The 17865-nt window shown below is 46.3% G+C and overlaps 1 protein-coding gene across 1 annotated transcript; it reads left to right on the top strand.

Moving 5' to 3' along the window:
- The first annotated feature begins 1252 nt into the window (after positions 1-1252).
- On the top strand, positions 1253-17779 carry METRNL (meteorin like, glial cell differentiation regulator). The gene is made up of 4 exons (XM_066587951.1): positions 1253-1539; positions 3677-4065; positions 16093-16152; positions 16918-17779. Exons 1-4 carry the CDS (start codon positions 1442-1444, stop codon positions 17232-17234), a joined length of 864 nt encoding a protein of 287 aa, XP_066444048.1. The 5' UTR covers positions 1253-1441; the 3' UTR covers positions 17235-17779.
- The last annotated feature ends 86 nt before the right edge of the window (positions 17780-17865 follow it).

Raw genomic sequence — 17865 nt, 5'->3', positions numbered from 1 at the left:
GCTTCTATTCTCTGCGTAATGTGCGCGCAAAAACGTCATATGAAGCCGTAATCTTTGCTTTTAACTGTTTACTTTGTATTAGACATCTACTTCTCTGTAACCCTTCGATACCGGAGCTGGAGCCGTTCTTAGCGTGGGAAAACCCAGTGTGTATAACGCGGTGTGTCCGGCGTATTGCCGCACATGGCAGTTTTTTTAATTAAGCATGACAGCATATCTCACGCACGCTCATGCGCAGTCTTCCTGGTTGTTTTTTTTATTTTAATTGCGGACAGGCCGCAGGTCGGACGGCTTCCATGTTTGACGGCGAGCCGTGCGGACCATCTGCAGTACAGAAAATAAGAAAATACAGGTACGCACAGATGCCAGCTGGGCACAGGGCCGGATTCCGCTGCGGGCTCCAACATGCAGAATCCGACCAGCCCGTGTGCATGCAGCTTTAGGGCGCCCACCCACTGGCGATTTTTTTTTCTTTGCGTTTTGCGTTTTTTCTCAAGAGCAATTAGAATTGAATGTACTCCTGTCCACTGGCGTTTTGCGTTGCGTTGCGATTTTTAACATAGGAACTGTCAGTTGCATATGTGTCCTTATTTTTCTCCTAATGCACCCATGAAAGTCAATGGAAATTAATGGAAAAGCCGCGAAAACGCCGCATTTTTCACGCACGAAAATCGCAAACGCCAGTGGGTGGGCGCCCTTAGGCCCAATGTCCACGGGGGGGATTTGATTTGTGGTGTCTCGTGCAGAAGATCCGCAGTTCAGGCCCCCTATAGGGAAGCATGGGCATCGCACTTCAATTTACACATGTGGATTTTTTGTCCGGATTCCGCATGCAGAAAACAAATCGCAGCGTGTTTCATTTAAGTCAATGGAAGCGTCCGATCCGCGACCCGTCTGCAGTTCATATTGCGGACCGGCCGCAGATTCTGCGAGATAGCAGGGGTTTAAAAAAAAAAAGCAAAGCGCATATGCGCCGGCACATCCGCAGTGCAGAGATCGACATTGACTTCTATGGTGCACAAATACGTTGAAAATGAAGCATGCTGCATCTTTTTTTTTTGGGGGGGGGGGGCACGCCGTGCATGTCAGTGAACCGACTGACTACAAGGTGTTCTATTCATAAATCGCCCGTGTGACGCCGGCCGTAGGAATGAGCAGTGAGTTCAGGAGGAGGCGGGGCCGTAGCCACGCCCTCCTCTCCTAAGCACGCCCCGTGGGCGGGGCCTGTGCTGGAGTGCGGGGAGCTACGCTGGCTGCAGCACAGTACAGTGAGCAGCGCTGCGGACGGCTCTGTGCTGCTGCCGGTGATGGGACGTGCGGGAGCTCCCGGCTAGAGTCCTGTGCACCGGGCGATGTCCGCCGCTGCTGGCCGCCTCTTCTCCCGGACTATCCCCTCTTAGGGCGCCTTCTTGGAGTTGTTGCCCCGCCGCGAGCTGCCATCATGCTGAGGAGGGTCCTGCTCAGTGTGTTCATGGTGATAGTGACGGGCAGGGGGACCTCCTTGCAGTACTCCAGCGACATGTGCAACTGGAAGGGCAGGTAAGCCTGGAGCACCTGCGGCGGGGGCACGGGGGGCGCTGCAAGACATGCCGCTCACTCTTAAGGAAAGTTTTGGTAAGAAGATGTGAACTTCTTCCCAAGAGCTTGCAATCTGAGATGGAGAAGGGGGGCAAGCTTCTTGGCAGTTTTTTTTTTTCTGACCCTAAATATTTTTTTTTCTGGGTTTTTATATATTGGATGCTAACCTTTTGACTAGTCAGTGACTCCTCACCTGCTTTTTTTTTCTTCTTTTTTTCTTTTTTTCTACACTGCCATCATTTGAATGAGAATTCATTTGCTTATCATTCATTTCATGCAAGCATGAAAATCCTTATTGGCTCGTTTGCTGGTCGTTCAGTTTAAACATCGCTCGCTCAAACTGAACGGTCCTGGAAAAAAAAGTTTAAACGGAGAAAAGCAAACTGTGAGCTCATCTGCTTTTCAGCTGAGGCGCAGGACGTTGGCTGCGTGACCAGTCCCCTGCGTGACCAGTCCCCTGACTATCTGCGGGGCTCGGACCGGACTAACCAGTCTGTAAGCCGTTTCTTCCTTGCTGAGGTTTCTGACCTCCAGCTGACTGGATACAAAGGTCTGTGCGCTCCTTAAGGTTGGAGGATTGTACAATCCAGCTGATTATCAGATGTTCGCCTCCTATCATGGGGCTCCTTGTTGGCACTCCTTAAGAAAGCAGTCTTTTTTCCTTCTGAGCTGTCAGTCTTTATTTCCTCGATGTGGCGGTGGGCGGCATTTTCCGAGAAATTAGTCAGAACTTGGTGACAGAAATGAGCGACACGAACAGTTATTAAACACATCAGACACTTCCCCTCCTGCCAGCAGCCCGCCACCTTCTCCGGTGGTTTTCTGGGGTCCTGGGGTCCGGCTCTAATCTTTCTTGAAGTCTATTTTTATCTTCCAAGAACTCTACAGTGTTCTTACTTAAATGTGAGTCCAGCATAGTGAGTGCGCCTCTCACAGGTCACCGATCCCCACTGCACCTACAGAGTGAGATCTCCCCAGGAAGTCAATGTTATGTACAAACCTTCTGTAAGAGATACAGGTTGGGCCACCGAGAAGTAGTCCTGCACCGCACTCTTAGGAAAGCTGCCTAGAAGAAAACCTGATTTAGTTGCAGTATAAGAAATAAAAGCTGCTCTGTGATTGGTTGCTTTAGGCAGCAAAGACGGATTTTTATTTATTTTTTTCTTTTACTATTAGAGGAAGTCCTGTTCACATGGGGGGGGACTTGCTGCCGATTTTCTGCTGTAACTTTAACCTGCGGTTTTGCTGCGAATTTCTTCGGCGGATCCGCAGTGTTTTCGCAACGTCTGAATGCACCTGTAAACTACTTTCATAAGAGTGTGCTGCCCAGGCTACTTTTGTGGTCCACCCTGTATGCTAAAGTGGTTTTCCAGGCAGCATCAGCTGTCAGTGCCAGGCTACACCAGGGTTGGATCGCAAGGCACTGCTCCGATCCCTGTGTAGTGGCCATCGTTTGTAATTGCAGGCACAACTCATCAAAATCCAATGGGAGCTGCACTTGTAATTGCCACCAGCCTACAATTACAAGTGCTGTCCACTACGCACGGGTCAGAGCAGCGCGCCTGGTCCACTTCTGGTGCACCCCGACGGGCGCTGCCTGGATAAACTCCTTTAAGGGAAGGAGTGGTTCATACCCTAAGAAACTTTTCACCAGGTAATTAAAAAGTTGTTAGAAAAATCTAAATATTAGGAAAGGGGAAAAAAAAACAGAAGTAGTAAAAGGTATCACTCAAGCTAGGACAGCCATTGTATCAACCCATTGAACAGTCCCATTAGCTTCAGTTATGCGGGAGCGCTGTGTTCCTCATTGTCTTCTACTTGTGTTTACACCTTTTAACCCACCTCCGCCTTTAAGGTGATGGTGATACAGCTGTCTGTGCTCCTCTAAAACAGTTGCTGGTTATAGCGTAGTCTCTTCGCATTGTGTAAATGACCTCTTTGTTGTATCTCTTCCTTATGCATGTTTGATTGTAAGCTCTTGGGGTCTGCATTGGAAGTGTTAGCCGTGAACATTTGGGTTTTATAGTATCCTGAAGTCTTTATTTGATTTCTTACGAAGACCCCCCTTTGTAATGCATTTACTCTTCTTTCTCCCTAGTGGACTGACCCATGAGAGCCACAAGAAGGATGTGGAGCAAGTCTATCTGAGATGTTCCGAAGGCACGGTGAAATGGCTTTATCCCACGGGGGCGCTCATTGTCAATCTGCGCCCCAACACCTTCACGTCACACTCCCAGCACTTCACTGTTTGTATCAAACCTTTCATGGGCTCCAAAGGAGCTAATATTTATTTGGAAAAAACTGGAGAACTGAAGCTTTTAGTTCAGGACGGGAACCACCAACCCCAAAAAGTCCACTGCTTTAGTTTGGATCAAGGAGGCTTGTTTATTGAAGCGACGCCCCAGTTGGACATTAGCCGTAAAATCACTGGCTTCCAGTACGAACTTATAAACCAGAGGACGCTCTCGGATTTGCATGCAGTTTCTGGTAAGGATAAAAGTTGGAATAAAGGCAAAAAGCTACAAATGTTTACTTCTACTCAGTTTTGGGTGCATCAGAGCATTCCGATATGTGTTGTAATACTCTGGTCTGCTACTAGGTGGCACTGTGGGAAGCTTAAAACCTGATATCAATGTTATTGTTGCAGCAAGTTGTGGTGGAAACTTCACAACTAATCAGAATTCCCCCCCCCCCCCCCCCCACTATAGTTTTGACTCTATAGTGTTGTTTGCCACATCCAAACATTAGCTGTAGATCGATAGGGATTATAAAGCAAACCACAAAATGAATTTTTAGGTTCATGGTATAAAAAAATGTTTTTTATTTTTTTTTTATTTTTTATTATATTTTACTTTTTTAAGGCACCCAAAGAATTTTTAAAAAATCGCTTTTTTTATGGGCAAAAAGCCACGCAAATTCACTGGCGAAGGCTTATGAATATGGTCCAATAGTTGGACATGGTGGATTTGGACTAGACAGTCCTAAATGATGCCAGATGTAGTACAGTGAATCATGCCGGATGGTAAATCTGTTGCATCTTTAGTCACTTCTGTCTTTTATAGCTCCTGTTTGGCTTAGTTTATGCCAGTTATTGCGCCAAGACTTTGGTGCAACTTTAGGGCACAGCGCTGTATTCAGGCTTTGCCCCATTCCCATGCAGCCACATGCCTTTTCGGGCACACTGTAAAAAAGTGTATAAACGCATTTTGCGTGTAGGATTTAAATTCTGTTCTGCGCAACCGTGCCGGGTGTGAGCGAGGCCGTAATGCGGTTGTCTATAATGCAGTCGTGTCATGGAGGTGGGACTGCGGTCTTATGTTTTTGTACTTAGTATGACATATTTCTTCAGTAGAGCACCACCTGATTCCGATCTTGTAATGGCGATGATGTCATCAGCTTGGGTATAAACGCTGGTCTCTGATTGGCTGCCAGCTTATGACTGGCCCCATTAACTATCTGCTTATCCCCATTTAATTGCATTTGTTGCTGTTTATAACGCAGCCTACACCCAGTCTTCAAATACCATAATAGTAGTGATTGAGGCTTGCAGTGAGTGTAGTCCGCATCAGTCGGTGATTACAGATAAGCCGAGCGCGTCTGACTCAGCCGAGCGCTGCTAATTTATAGGTCTAAGCAGAATGGATGGGGTGTGTATCCTTGTTTGTGCGACACGCCCGAGGTTGAAGATGTGGAGCGACATTTTAGTGAACTGAGCTGGAATGACAACCCAGTCATTGTGTGTTTGGATGATGCATTTTTAAACTTCACGCTTCAGTTTTTTTGTTTTTTTTTGAGGGAGCGTCCATCTTACCTTTACTGCAGAGATATGCTTTACAGCAGCTCCATGGGCCACTTGCACAATGGAAAGGAGCTGACCATTGACTTCTATGGGAGACTGTTCTAGACTTACTCTGTGACTAGTGTAGAGGTCAATGTGCAGAGGGGGAGGAGGTGAGCTCTGATTATCACCTTTCATTGTAGTTTTGCCTGGGGTGAAGCAAACTGACCACTAAGCTTAAATCTGATAAATTTGATCGTTCTTCATCCAGTTTGTGGGTATAAACATCGGCCGTGTAAACAGGCAGTCCATCTTGTGAGTCTACTGTGAATGGAGGCCAGAAGCGTTGTCTGGCGCACTCTCCATTTACCGAAGGATTGTTAAAGCACAGGAGTGATAATTGTTATAACTGTTGCCCCCTTAAACGCCCAACAGTCCTCCCGTGTAAAAGGGCCTTAAACTGATACAGAGAGACGGAGGACCTTGCCCGCATGAGCTTACAATCTACAAGGGAAGAGGAAGGAGACAGTAGGTGAAGGCTGTAGTTTTTCTTATACTGGTGGCAGCAGGGTTACTGTAGGTTGTCCTCTTCCCTGAAGAGGGGAGGGGGGGTTTGGGGTTCCTTTAAAGCTGCCCAAGGTAGTAGAGAACCTCATGTGTTGGGGTAACATGTTCCAAAGTTTTGGCGATGTATCAGAGAAATCCTGAAGATTATGTGCGGAGAAGTTCTTGCAAGGACCAGTGATTACATGTGGGGAGATATGGGGATGTGAGGTCAGGAATGGATGGATGGGGCAGGTTGTATATAGATTATATGTGGGGAGGGGGTATCTGGATGGAGGGGGCAGGTTGTATATAGGAGATTACATGTGGGGATGTGAGGTCAGGAATGGATGGGGGGGCAGGTTGTATATAGGAGATTACATGAGGTCCGGAATGGATAGAGGGGGCAGGTTGTATATAGGAGATTACACGAGGTCAGGAATGGATAGAGGGGGCAGGTTGTATATAGGAGATTACACGAGGTCAGGAATGGATGGGGGGGCAGGTTGTATATAGGAGATTACATGAGGTCAGGAATGGTTGGATGGGGCAGGTTGTATATAGGAGATTACACAAGGTCAGGAATGGATGGGGGGGCAGGTTGTATATAGGAGATTACATGAGGTCAGGAATGGATGGGGGGGCAGGTTGTATATAGGAGATTACATGAGGTCAGGAATGGATGGGGGGGCAGGTTGTATATAGGAGATTACATAAGGTCAGGAATGGATGGGGGGGCAGGTTGTATATAGGAGATTACGTGAGGTCAGGAATGGATGGGGGGGCAGGTTGTATATAGGAGATTACATGAGGTCAGGAATGGATGGGGGGGCAGGTTGTATATAGGAGATTACATGAGGTCAGGAATGGATGGGGGGGGCAGGTTGTATATAGGAGATTACATGAGGTCAGGAATGGTTGGATGGGGCAGGTTGTATATAGGAGATTACATGAGGTCAGGAATGGTTGGATGGGGCAGTCTTGTAGGTCATTGAATGATATCTTGGATTTGATTCACGGGACGATGAGTAGCCAGTGAAGAGTTGTGCAGAGGGGGAGCAGCAGTTCTTCTAGTAGTCAGTTGATGAAATACTACTTGTTTTCTGAACTGACGTTGCATCCAGCGACCACGGGTAAGGGTGAAAGGGTACTCCTTAAAATGCAAATTAATACTCAGAGGAAAATGCAAGTGAAGGGCGCTTGGTGCAGCCCCCCTCGCTGGTCCCTCGGTGTAGCCTGCTTCGCTGGTCCCTCAGGCATCTTCTGGTAATGGATTGCTGAGTAACTTATTAACTGATTGTGGAAAATTAGCTTCTCTTTATTTCAGCCTGAGGACATTGCTCCACCGGGATTTGCTTTGGAGAGTCAATGAGCAGCTCCAGCCCTTAAGGACCCTTCTACACCGGCCGATAATCATTCAGAGAAATATTAGGGGTTTTTTATACTATTTTTATGAGGTCTCTGCCCAAACAAGCCTACCATCTAATCTGTCACCCGGGCGTACCCTTCTCATAACAAGAAGTATTAATAGCATGGTGCCAGTAAGTAGGCACTCGCAGTGCAGTCAGCGTGCCCGCTGCTGCCCAGCAGATTATCCTATTTGTTGTGGGGGATTTTTTCTGATGTTCTATTTTTGAATGCCCCTTTTAGTAAAACTGTCCATGCGTGTTTAGTAATGGCGGGCAGCAAACGAGCGATCTTTCTGGAAACCACCTTCAAATGTACGGTCATATGAAGTGGAAATGCTGTGGAGTTTTGCAGCATTTGTGCATAAAAATGTCAAAATCTGCCCCATCGTTGTGGATTGTGACCCGGAATCGGTTGCATATCTGCAGCTGATTTTAGCAGCTGCAGCGCTGCCCCTCGCCCCGCCATACATCACGCCCCGTCCCACGGCCGCCTCTAGTGAGCGCTGGTCAGGTGATGCCACTTCCAAATCCTCTAACCAATGGTTCAGCGCTCGGTAGAGGCTGCTGGGTGATGTGAGGCGGGTGATGAGGTGCGGATTTTGCAGCATTTTTGCTATGTACGAAGATACCCTCAAAGTCAAAATTATCTTGTCCAACTAAGCACAAACTTCAAGTACGGCCATTGTTCTTCAGACTAGGATGGTGTCGTCGGTTGGCTAAAACAATTGCTAAATGTTACTCTACAATTTGATTGAAATTGTCAATCTTCATCACCTTTTAAGCTGCCCATTCACTTTTAAGACTATGGACCGTGGCATTGTTCGTATGAAGGGTCTCACCCGCAACTGAGGGGTATCTGGGAGTAATTTGATCCAGAGTGGTGTAGTAACGTAGAAGTAATACTCACAAGTCTCTAGTCACGGTCCTCCGGTACCCAGTCCCCAGCTAGTCTTCCGTTATGGCTGCACGTCCCGACACGGGGTCAGACTGTTTCAGGACGTCCACCTGGAAGCGAAGGCCAACAGGAGCCTGGGCAGTGGACAACAGGTCCTGTCGAGGCTTTCACTGGCCATGGCCTGCCATCCTGCATCGTGAGTGATAGTTCGCTTTACTGTATCAAGCGATAGTCTCCTTACCGTAAATGGCCAAAATCTGCTATTTTGGGTCACCATTATCTCGGGTATGGCCATCTTTAGTGTAACGCATATGGGCATCTTAAAGGGGGTGTCCGAATGCTATAAAAACATCCAAATGTGTGACCATAATGAAAGCTGCGGCACTTGCCGTTCTCAGCCCTGGTGGTCCAGTGCTGCAGCCTCGCGGTCCTTCTCATCTGAAATCACCTGACCTCCTGCAGCCAATCAGAGGGCACAGCAGTCAGGTGCTACTCTCCTGGCATCTGAGCAGAACTGCACCTGACCGATGCGTCTACCGTTGAGCAGAATAAGTACTGTTGCTTTTATTGTTTAGGCAAATTTCGATCTGTTTTAAAAAAAGATTTAAATTATTATTTTTTTTACCATTTTTGTTTTTTAATCTATTAAACTAGTCAGTTTCTCAGTCTGTGATGCTGCTACACAAACTTGCCCCAGAAACTGCCTAGGGCTGGGTGCAGAACCTACTATCACTGTTGCTGATAATCATCGCACAGTTTTATAATGGAGGAGATCACAGCTCATCCTCCGGACTGTCTGCTTTTATGGTCTATAGGTTATTTGGGCCGCCTGCACACGGACGGATTTGCATTGTGGAATCCGGGGCGGGCATTCTGCAGCAAATCCCGTCCATACCATGCTATGGAAAAGTGATTCTTCCTGCACATGAGCAGAAATAAACTGATTTCCGCTCGCAAAAGAAAAATTGCAGCATGCTCCATTTTTCTCTGGATTCCGCGTGGATGGCTTCCATTGAAGTTAATGGAAGCCATCCGATCTGCGGCCCTTCCGCAATTAACATTGCGCAAAAGGTCGCATGCAGCTGTGTCATCGCCTAGCGACTGTGCGGGAAAATCTGTACTGCGTATGTCTGACAGCAGGCTGTCTGGACCATCTGCAGTACAGAAAGACTACGGACAGGTACGCAGCGTCGACTGCCACGGTCTTAGGTGACCATAGTTGATGATTAAACTGTCCCCCTCCCCAGCAGGCAGAAATTGTATAGCCTCTAGTTAATGCTGAGCTGATGCATCATGGGATAGATGTACAGGTGAAAGCAAAAAAAAACAAAAAACTCCCCATCAAGGTGATGCCTGATGAGCATCAGACAGGGGCTGCACTGCGCGGAAGTGGCTGCAATACACAGAGGAGACCTTCAGAGTATGTCAGGCAATCAGATGAGGATCAGAGATGGAAAATCGTGTGTTTGCTGGAGTGGCCCTTGAATTAAAAAAAACAAACTAGTAGGGTGTTGGGCTTTTTCTATACTAAACCCATGACTATGTTGTAATCTGGGGTTGGGGGGGGGGGGGGCAGCCATAGTTGAAAGGAAAGTTCCCAGAATGACAATCGCCCTTTAGCTGGCATCATTGAACACATACGGCCAGCATGAACTAAAGCTAAATTGATGATGGTCTGGTGAGCGTTCGTTTATCGGATCTTCAACCATCATCTGTCCAATATGTAAAGTGAGATATTTTGATCCTGTCGTGTCTTCTGCATTTTGACCAATCCAGAAGGCGTCAGTCAGCGATGTCGGAACCTCCCTGATACAAAGTAACTAGTACTGATTTCCAGCTTTTGGCAAGTTGTTGTCCCAAGGTTTAAACTTCTCCCCCATGCTGTGGCTGATCGGTGGGGGTCCAAGCACTGGCATCCCTGCTGATAACAAGGATGCCATGTCCCCCTCTATCTGAGACTGCTGGAGCTTGTTATGCAGTGTGTTTATGATCGGTGATGGGGGCGGGGGAACAGTTGGACCGCCACTTATTCCATATCCTGAAGAGGGGAGAATAGATAAAATATTAGGCTAGTCCCTTTGATTCTTAATGTTGGCGAAAGCAAAATGTCTGCTGTGTGAGAAGTCCAAGAAGGGGGAGAGAATGAAAAGAGAAGTGTGTATTTTTGTAGCATATGGGCAGCAGGGAGTCTGTAACTACTCTCACTGGCTGTGGGGTATCTTTAGTAAATGGTAATCCATTATTGTAAGGGTACTTGTAAACCACACAACTTCCGCCCACCTGCCCGCCTTCATCCACTGTGAACAGGCAGTCATTCGAAGATGAGCCACTGCCTGTCTACACTAAACGAGACGTCTCGTTAGTCACTGCGTTCCAGTGGGCTAAAACAAAACTGCTAATGAGCGATCTATATGGCACACCTGTCAGTCAAAATTGGTCATTTGACCATTTTTATTTGACTTTTGTGTGCTTTCCATGTAAAGGTGTTTTTAGACGGAATGCATCTTCCAAAAAATCGATCAAACGAATGAAAGTGAATGACTGACTGTCATTCGGTCTAAACCAAGACAACAACTCAACGATAATCATTCACTTTTGTTTGTCTATTTTATACAGGCTTAAAAACCACCATTGGCTCGTTCACTTCTCATTCTGTGTATACAGCAGTCATTCAGGCCTTCAATCACTTGTACAGCCAATGGAAAAGACTGAATGAACCAATGGTGGTTCTGTGTAAACAGGCTGCACGAGAGCTAACGGTACCACCGCTTGTTCAAACGATAGGGTCCTTTCAGACCATTATCTTGATGGTTTCATTGTCATAGGAATGACAATGAATGTACCATAATTCCAGTGTTTGGCCCTAATGGTTGCCCCGTTTGCTCCATTTTTTTGGAGAGTTGCACCATGCCTTTGGAGGTGATGAGACAATTGTGAGCAGTTGACGTACTGTAAGGTGTTCTGGTTCCTCTTGGCATTTAAGCTGCCCTACACCCTGCTCATGCATAGACCTGACCTGGTCTTACAGGGAGAGCACCTAGAAGGTGACGGAGTGAGGAGACTTATAAGGCCATTCATGCTCCTCTGGGTAATATGCAAATAAGGGAGATGGAACAATACCTCTGCAGCGCCACCTATTGGAAGGCAGCATTCCTGCAAGTCAATGTTGGACTCTTTATACAAGCCTTGTAACAGGCTTGTGCAGTAGGTTTCTGGCTTGGCTAGCAAGAGACCTGATCCTACATGCTTGGATGATCCACATGTCCGTTTTCTGTGAACATCCCTTGTGTCTGACCAGCTTCAGTACAGACGAGATATAGTAATTCTTGGTAGACTGCTCGTGAATTGCACCCTCTCTGGTTCCCCCCTCGGATGGCCATAAGCAGTCAGGTGCTCGTAGGGGCAGCTCGGGTTAAGCCTCAAAACCTTTTTGGTATTAGAAGAATCTGTCAACTTGCCGCATTCCCTAATCCTCCTCCTGCTCCTCCACTGTGTAATGTGACTTGTCTGTTCCTGGGGTTGTGATTCCTCATCATGGAGGTTACATGAAGGCATCATCTCTCATCACATCAAGGCAAATCAGCCCAGTGTGCGGTCACCCCCCCCCCCCCCTTTATCTGGCCTCTTCAGTTATAGTATTTTCTCTGTAGATGAGGTGATGGATAGAATTGGGTTTTGGGGTTTATTGGTTAGGACCCTCGCCTCCAGCGACAGGCAGTTACAGGAATGATCAGAATGCTGCCTCAGGTCTGATTTTTGTATGACTTCTATCACTGCTGTTAACGTGCTGGGAGACTTCAGACGTTCTGTATACTAAAAGTGAAAAATAAGTGCCCCCTGCATATGAGCTATTGTGGGGGTCTGACAAACTTGCTGTTTCCACTGGTAACCAGCAGAATAGTGAGTTCAGCTCTGCAGTATAATACAGGATGTAACTCAGGATCAGTACAGGATAAGTAATGTATGTACACAGTGACTCCACCAGCAGAATAGTGAGTGCAGTTCTGGAGTATAATACAGGATGTAACTCAGGATCAGTACAGGATAAGTAATGTATGTACACAGTGACTCCACCAGCAGAATAGTGAGTGCAGCTCTGGAGTATAATACAGGATGTAACTCAGCATCAGTACAGGATAAGTAATGTATGTACACAGTGACTTCACCAGCAGAATAGTGAGTGCAGCTCTGGAGTATAATACAGGATGTAACTCAGGATCAGTACAGGATATGTAATGTATGTACACAGTGACTCCACCAGCAGAATAGTGAGTGCAGCTCTGGAGCATAATACAGGATCAGTGCAGGATAAGTAATGTATGTACACAGTGACTCCACGAGCAGAATAGAGTGCTGCTCTGGAGTATAATACAGGATGTAACTCAGGATCAGTACAGGATAAGTAATGTATGTACACAATGACTGCACCAGCAGAATAGTGAGTGCAGCTCTGCAGTATAATACAGGATGTAACTCAGGATCAGTACAGGATACGTAATGTATGTACACAGTGACTCCACCAGCAGAATAGTGAGTGCAGCTCTGGAGTATAATACAGGAGAAGTAATGTCATGCATTCATTTACAAAGTGATTCAACTGATTATGTAGTGTAATTTGGGGTCAGAGCTGTAAAACTGTGGACATGGCCTTTAAGTGAGTTGGGCTCATAATAGCGGTCTCCCATTACATTTAAGAAGGGACAGTCACTAGTCCTTTTTGACAACAAGGGTGGTCTTCTTGTCCACACTGCCGTGTTCCTTCCGACAACTACAAGATCACAGGGCAAGTCTCTTGTAGCATCTGGAACTTGCGAAATATGCTGTAATTGCATCTCCTGGGCCACGCAGGGGAAGCGCACAGGGCTCGGTGGAGGGGACCGCTTCAGGTTACCTAAGGATACAGTACGGATCTTTCTGAAGAATTTCCCTGTAGGTTTTGGCAGCTGACCTGCACAATGCTGGTATTATCTGGCCAGTGGTTGAATTACAATCCCCTGAGCATTAGGGAAATAAAGCCCTGCTCTCTTCAGTGTCAATGAATAGATGCTTGTTAGGATAACCCCAAGGAGAGATTTCTGCTACTTCCCGGGAAAATTTGCATGCTGCCATTCCAACGCAAGCCTTTTTACTTCCAACGGTCTGCAGCGCCTTCCTTCAGGATATGTGCCCAGCGCAGAGGAAATCCACGTGTGGCCTGTGACACTGCAGCTCTGATCAGTGAATGACTGCCGCAGTGGGAATTCACGCAGTTTCCGCAACCAATCGAGCATGCTGCAGATTTTAAAATGCATTGCCTGTCCAGGTCCCTCCCGCTTGTCCCCACGGAGCTTCAGTCCTCAGCCGCCAACAGAAGATCGCTTGCTGGTAACGGAGTTCATAAACCCCGCCTCCAGCAAGCGATGGCTCTGATTGGCTCAGCTACGGCGCTCAAGAGCCATTCAACGCAGCGCTCGATGAGCCAATGCAATGGCTGTGACTGGTTCTTAGAGCGCTGCATTGATTTTTCTGAGCCGCTGCGCTCGAACCAATGTGATGGCTGTAATTGGCTGATCCACAGGACTCGTGAACCAATTGGAGCCATTGCTTGCTGGAGGCGGAGTTTACAAACCCCCAAACTAGGAAGCTGTCTTCTCTCGGCAGCTGAGGACTGAAGAGCTCTGGAGACCAGTGGGAGGAACCCAGACAGTGCCTGCTAGCTAAGTATAATAAGACATCCCCCGAAAATAAGACCCTGCCTCTTTTGGGGCAAAAGGGGTCTTTACCTTGCGATAAAATGTTAGGCAGCAAAATAGACCCCATTATAGTCAATGGGGTCCATTTGGTTCCGTCATAAGACAGGTCCGTTCAGCCAGGGGATTCTACCTTTCCTGTTCCCCGAACGGAGCAAGAAAACTGGAACCCCCGCAGCAGATAAAGTGGCGGTCTGCTGTGGCCGCACGGCAGGTGCTGTTACTTGTTAGTTCTGCCTTCCTCACCGACTTTTTACAGTGTAGCGGGGCTAGTGGGTCACGGCGTGCCCATGGGCTGTTCAATCACACCTCTGACTCAACTATGGATTTTGATGTATTGCTCTAAGAAGTAAGTTGAACTTCAGGTTCTTGGGCTTTAGTCACCTGTGATTTGATTGAGCAACGAGCCGTGTGAAGGCGAGTCGTGACCTGCAGTTCTTGCAACCTGCTCTGGTCTTTGCTACAGTGTCATAAATATATTGAACTGGATCCATACTGTTGTCACCCACCTGAGACCCTGCGGCGGAGTAGTCAGGGGTACTTCTGGTCCTCCGTCTGGACCTGCACACGGCCCGGATCTCGTATAATCCAAGCAGGCTGCGTATTATAAGGCTTTCATCGACACGTGACGGAAATAGTTGGTGTGATTTCACAACATAATCCCTGCCATTCTACTTGAGAAACATAGGTGCTAATCTAGGGCAAAATGGCTTAATGGCGCCCTTCTATCACTGTACTCAACTGTTATAGCCAGATAAATGTATCATTGCAGTGTGTAGATGATGGGCTTTAAAGTGTCTGTCACCCCTCTGAGGGCAGAAAGGGTAGCTCCCGTCACACTGATTACAATGATATATTTGCTGTGTGGATCTGTGCAGTAGTTTGGGAGAAACTTGCATTTTATCAGTAGCAGCCCTTAGAGGACTACAAGAAGTAGTCCTAGATATACATGAGCTGTATATGGCTACACCTATCCTGCCCTCAAGCCAATGATTGACAGCTGTCTGCCCATTACTGGGCATAAAGAGAGTTGCCAATCATTGGCTGGAGGGTGAAGTGGGTGTGGCCAGCCTGAAGCTCATGACTATGCAGGACTACTTCTGTGTCTGTCGGCTGCTACTACTAAGTTTTTCTCCAGAAGTACTGCGCAGATACATATAGCAGACCTATCGCTGTAATCAGTGTGACACACACTGCCTTATGGTCCACCTACTAATGATATTCGTCTTGGTAAGAGGGTAAACCTTATTAAAGCGCATGCCACGCTTCCCCCAATAATTGGCACTGATTTGTGCTTCTCTTGCTACATTTGAAAAGTGATAGGAAAAGTAGGCGGGGTTTGTTGGAAAGGGCGGGCCTGCCATTGACTGATGTTTGAAATGTATGCTGCATCTTGGCATAACTCATAGTGATCTCTGGCAGACGAACAAAGAAACTAAAGACCTTCAGCAAAAAAAATAACTACTAAATACCTTCAGATTTATTTTAAATGGTCACCTCCAGCTCCTCTCACTAATTGGAGCATCTCTTCCATGTTCTGTTCCCCATAGGGGTGTTCAAATAGAGTGGTACTTCTCTCTGGGCATGAGTTGGGAGCAAATGCTGAGGAAGAAGCTTCATAGCCTCGAAACGTGTGCTGGTTATACAATAAGCTGAGAAATCGAGCAAAAGTTTCCCCGTGGGCCTGTTTCCTTTTGCAAGTAGCAATTCACACGTCCACCTTTAAAAGTGTGTTTTTTTTTTGGGGGGGGGGGGGGTCTTGCACCTGTCTAAAAGCGCCCTGGTACCTTAATGCTAACTGTCTTACAAGCAGGTGTACCGGGTAGGAGAGTCAGTCTGACTGTAGCGTAACGCTTCCGCCTGCCGGTAGTTGCTCCCTAACATCTGGATTTGTTAGACACGAGTCAATGTGACTTCTGCCAGTAATGTACGTTTGTGGAATGAGACAATGTGCAGCTTGTGGAACGGGTCCAACGTAGGCAGACAACTTTTGTTTCCCCCTCCAAATCCTGTGATTGTGTTGAAGCTCCGTCTCCAGAATTCCACGTTCTGAGTTGTGAAATACAATGTGGAACAAGAAAATTTTGCTGTTGCAGCAGACTGTCCTGAAAAGCCCTATTATTTCATGTCCACTTATCTGGTGTGTGTTTTCCTTCTCAGATCCCTGCCGGCCGTGCGGTGACACAGAGGTCCTCCTCGCCGTCTGCATCAGTGACTTTGGTGAGAATCACTTAGATATTCTATTTTTAATGAGATCCATCATTTCATATGCTGAGATGACGGCAAGTTCACATCTGCGGACTATTTTCCTTTCTGCTTTTGACTGACCCTGGTAGTGTGTGTTTGGTTTTTGTTTGTTTTTTGTTATGGATATATCTGCACCATCCACCAAATAACGGAAATGCTTCCTGATTGATTTGTTTTTAATAAATTTAATGCATCCTTTTTCTAGAATTCTATTATTTAGCCTCTGTGTTCTCTGAAAGAAGAATGAAAGCAGACACTTCTGTTAGTTTTCGTCCCCCATTGATACCACAATGTGTAAGAGAACACAAAACCAGAAAGCGGCCATTTATTTATATATATATATATTACAATTTATTTTTTTAAAGGACAACAGTCGCCACTTTTTTGTTCTAGTTTAAAAATTGAGTATGGAAAAATGCCAACTGATTGGGACTGAAGGACTTCACTTTTAATTGCCCTCTATGGGTACAAACAGTTTTTTGTGCTTTTTTTTTTGGTCTCTCACGGCGGAACAGCAAGATTGAAAATGCAGATGTGAAATTGCTATTATTGGTTACGTTTTGTAACCTACAACTTCCTGTGTGATTATCTGTAGTAGCCAATGTGGGTAAGCTGGGCTGCAGTGTAAAGCACAGGGACTCAAATACCCCTTTGCGTTTTTGCCTAAATTCCCTCCCACATTGCTCTTTTTTTAGGTTTTGTACATGTGATTAATGGGCGTTTCTTTCGTCTTTGCAGTGGTGAAGGGTTCCATCTCGGAGGTGACGGCCGACGTTGAGCAGCAGGAATCAATCATTAATATTTCAGTGGATAAACTTTATAGACAGAAAATCCAGATATTTCAGCCCAGTATAGACGGTCACGGCTGGGAAGGACATATTAAGACGCCGCTGGAATGTGGCGTCAAAGTCGGTTCAGGAGACTTCTTGTTCACCGGACGCTTGCACTTTGGGGAGCCCCGACTTGGGTGTGCGCCCCGATATAAGGATTTCCAAAGGATATATCAAGAAGTGAAAAATAAGGGCCTTAACCCTTGTGACATTACTGCAGACTGAAGGACGGGACTGCCTCACCTGGAACATACTGAGTTGGGGCTGGCCGATCAGGAAGGATTTCTAGTAGTTGGGGGGACCCAACGCTGCCGCGCCCCAAACCAACGGACACTGTTAAACTAACGTGTTGGAGGTACGAGCCATGCTGCACAGGACACCATTTTTAAGTCTCACTGAAAACTTAAATTATTTTAATTTTTATTTTTTTTCTCAAGGACTCTAGTCTTAAGGAGAAGAAACTGCCGTTACTAATGGTTTAATTGTGCTTGTAGCAGACCGGCATGGCGAATGTGTATAAATGGAGCGAATGTGGACAATGGTTTTGTTTTTTTAATTTTTTTTGTTTTTTTTATAACATGCTTTGTAAAAAGCTCGGTGTAAATTTTCTTTGAGAATGTTTCTTATGAAAGAAATGACTGAAGAGAATCTGAATCTTTGATTTTTTTTCTAATTGTACAATCGTGGTCTGCCATGTTGCACAGGCTGGCGAATTGTTGTGAACTTTTTTTTTTAAAGTTCCAGTGAAATAAAATTCCCTGGTATTTTAATTATGTGAATTGTCTTTCTTTTAATTTTAGCTTTTCATACAAATTTTGGCTTTTTAAAAAAAAAAATTTATTTCTTCTTACATAAG

Source organism: Eleutherodactylus coqui, chromosome 13 (genome assembly GCF_035609145.1).
Source record: "Eleutherodactylus coqui strain aEleCoq1 chromosome 13, aEleCoq1.hap1, whole genome shotgun sequence".
Lineage (NCBI taxonomy): Eukaryota > Metazoa > Chordata > Amphibia > Anura > Eleutherodactylidae > Eleutherodactylus > Eleutherodactylus coqui.
Note: the sequence above shows the minus strand (reverse complement) of the source record. Positions and strands in the feature narration are given on the sequence as shown.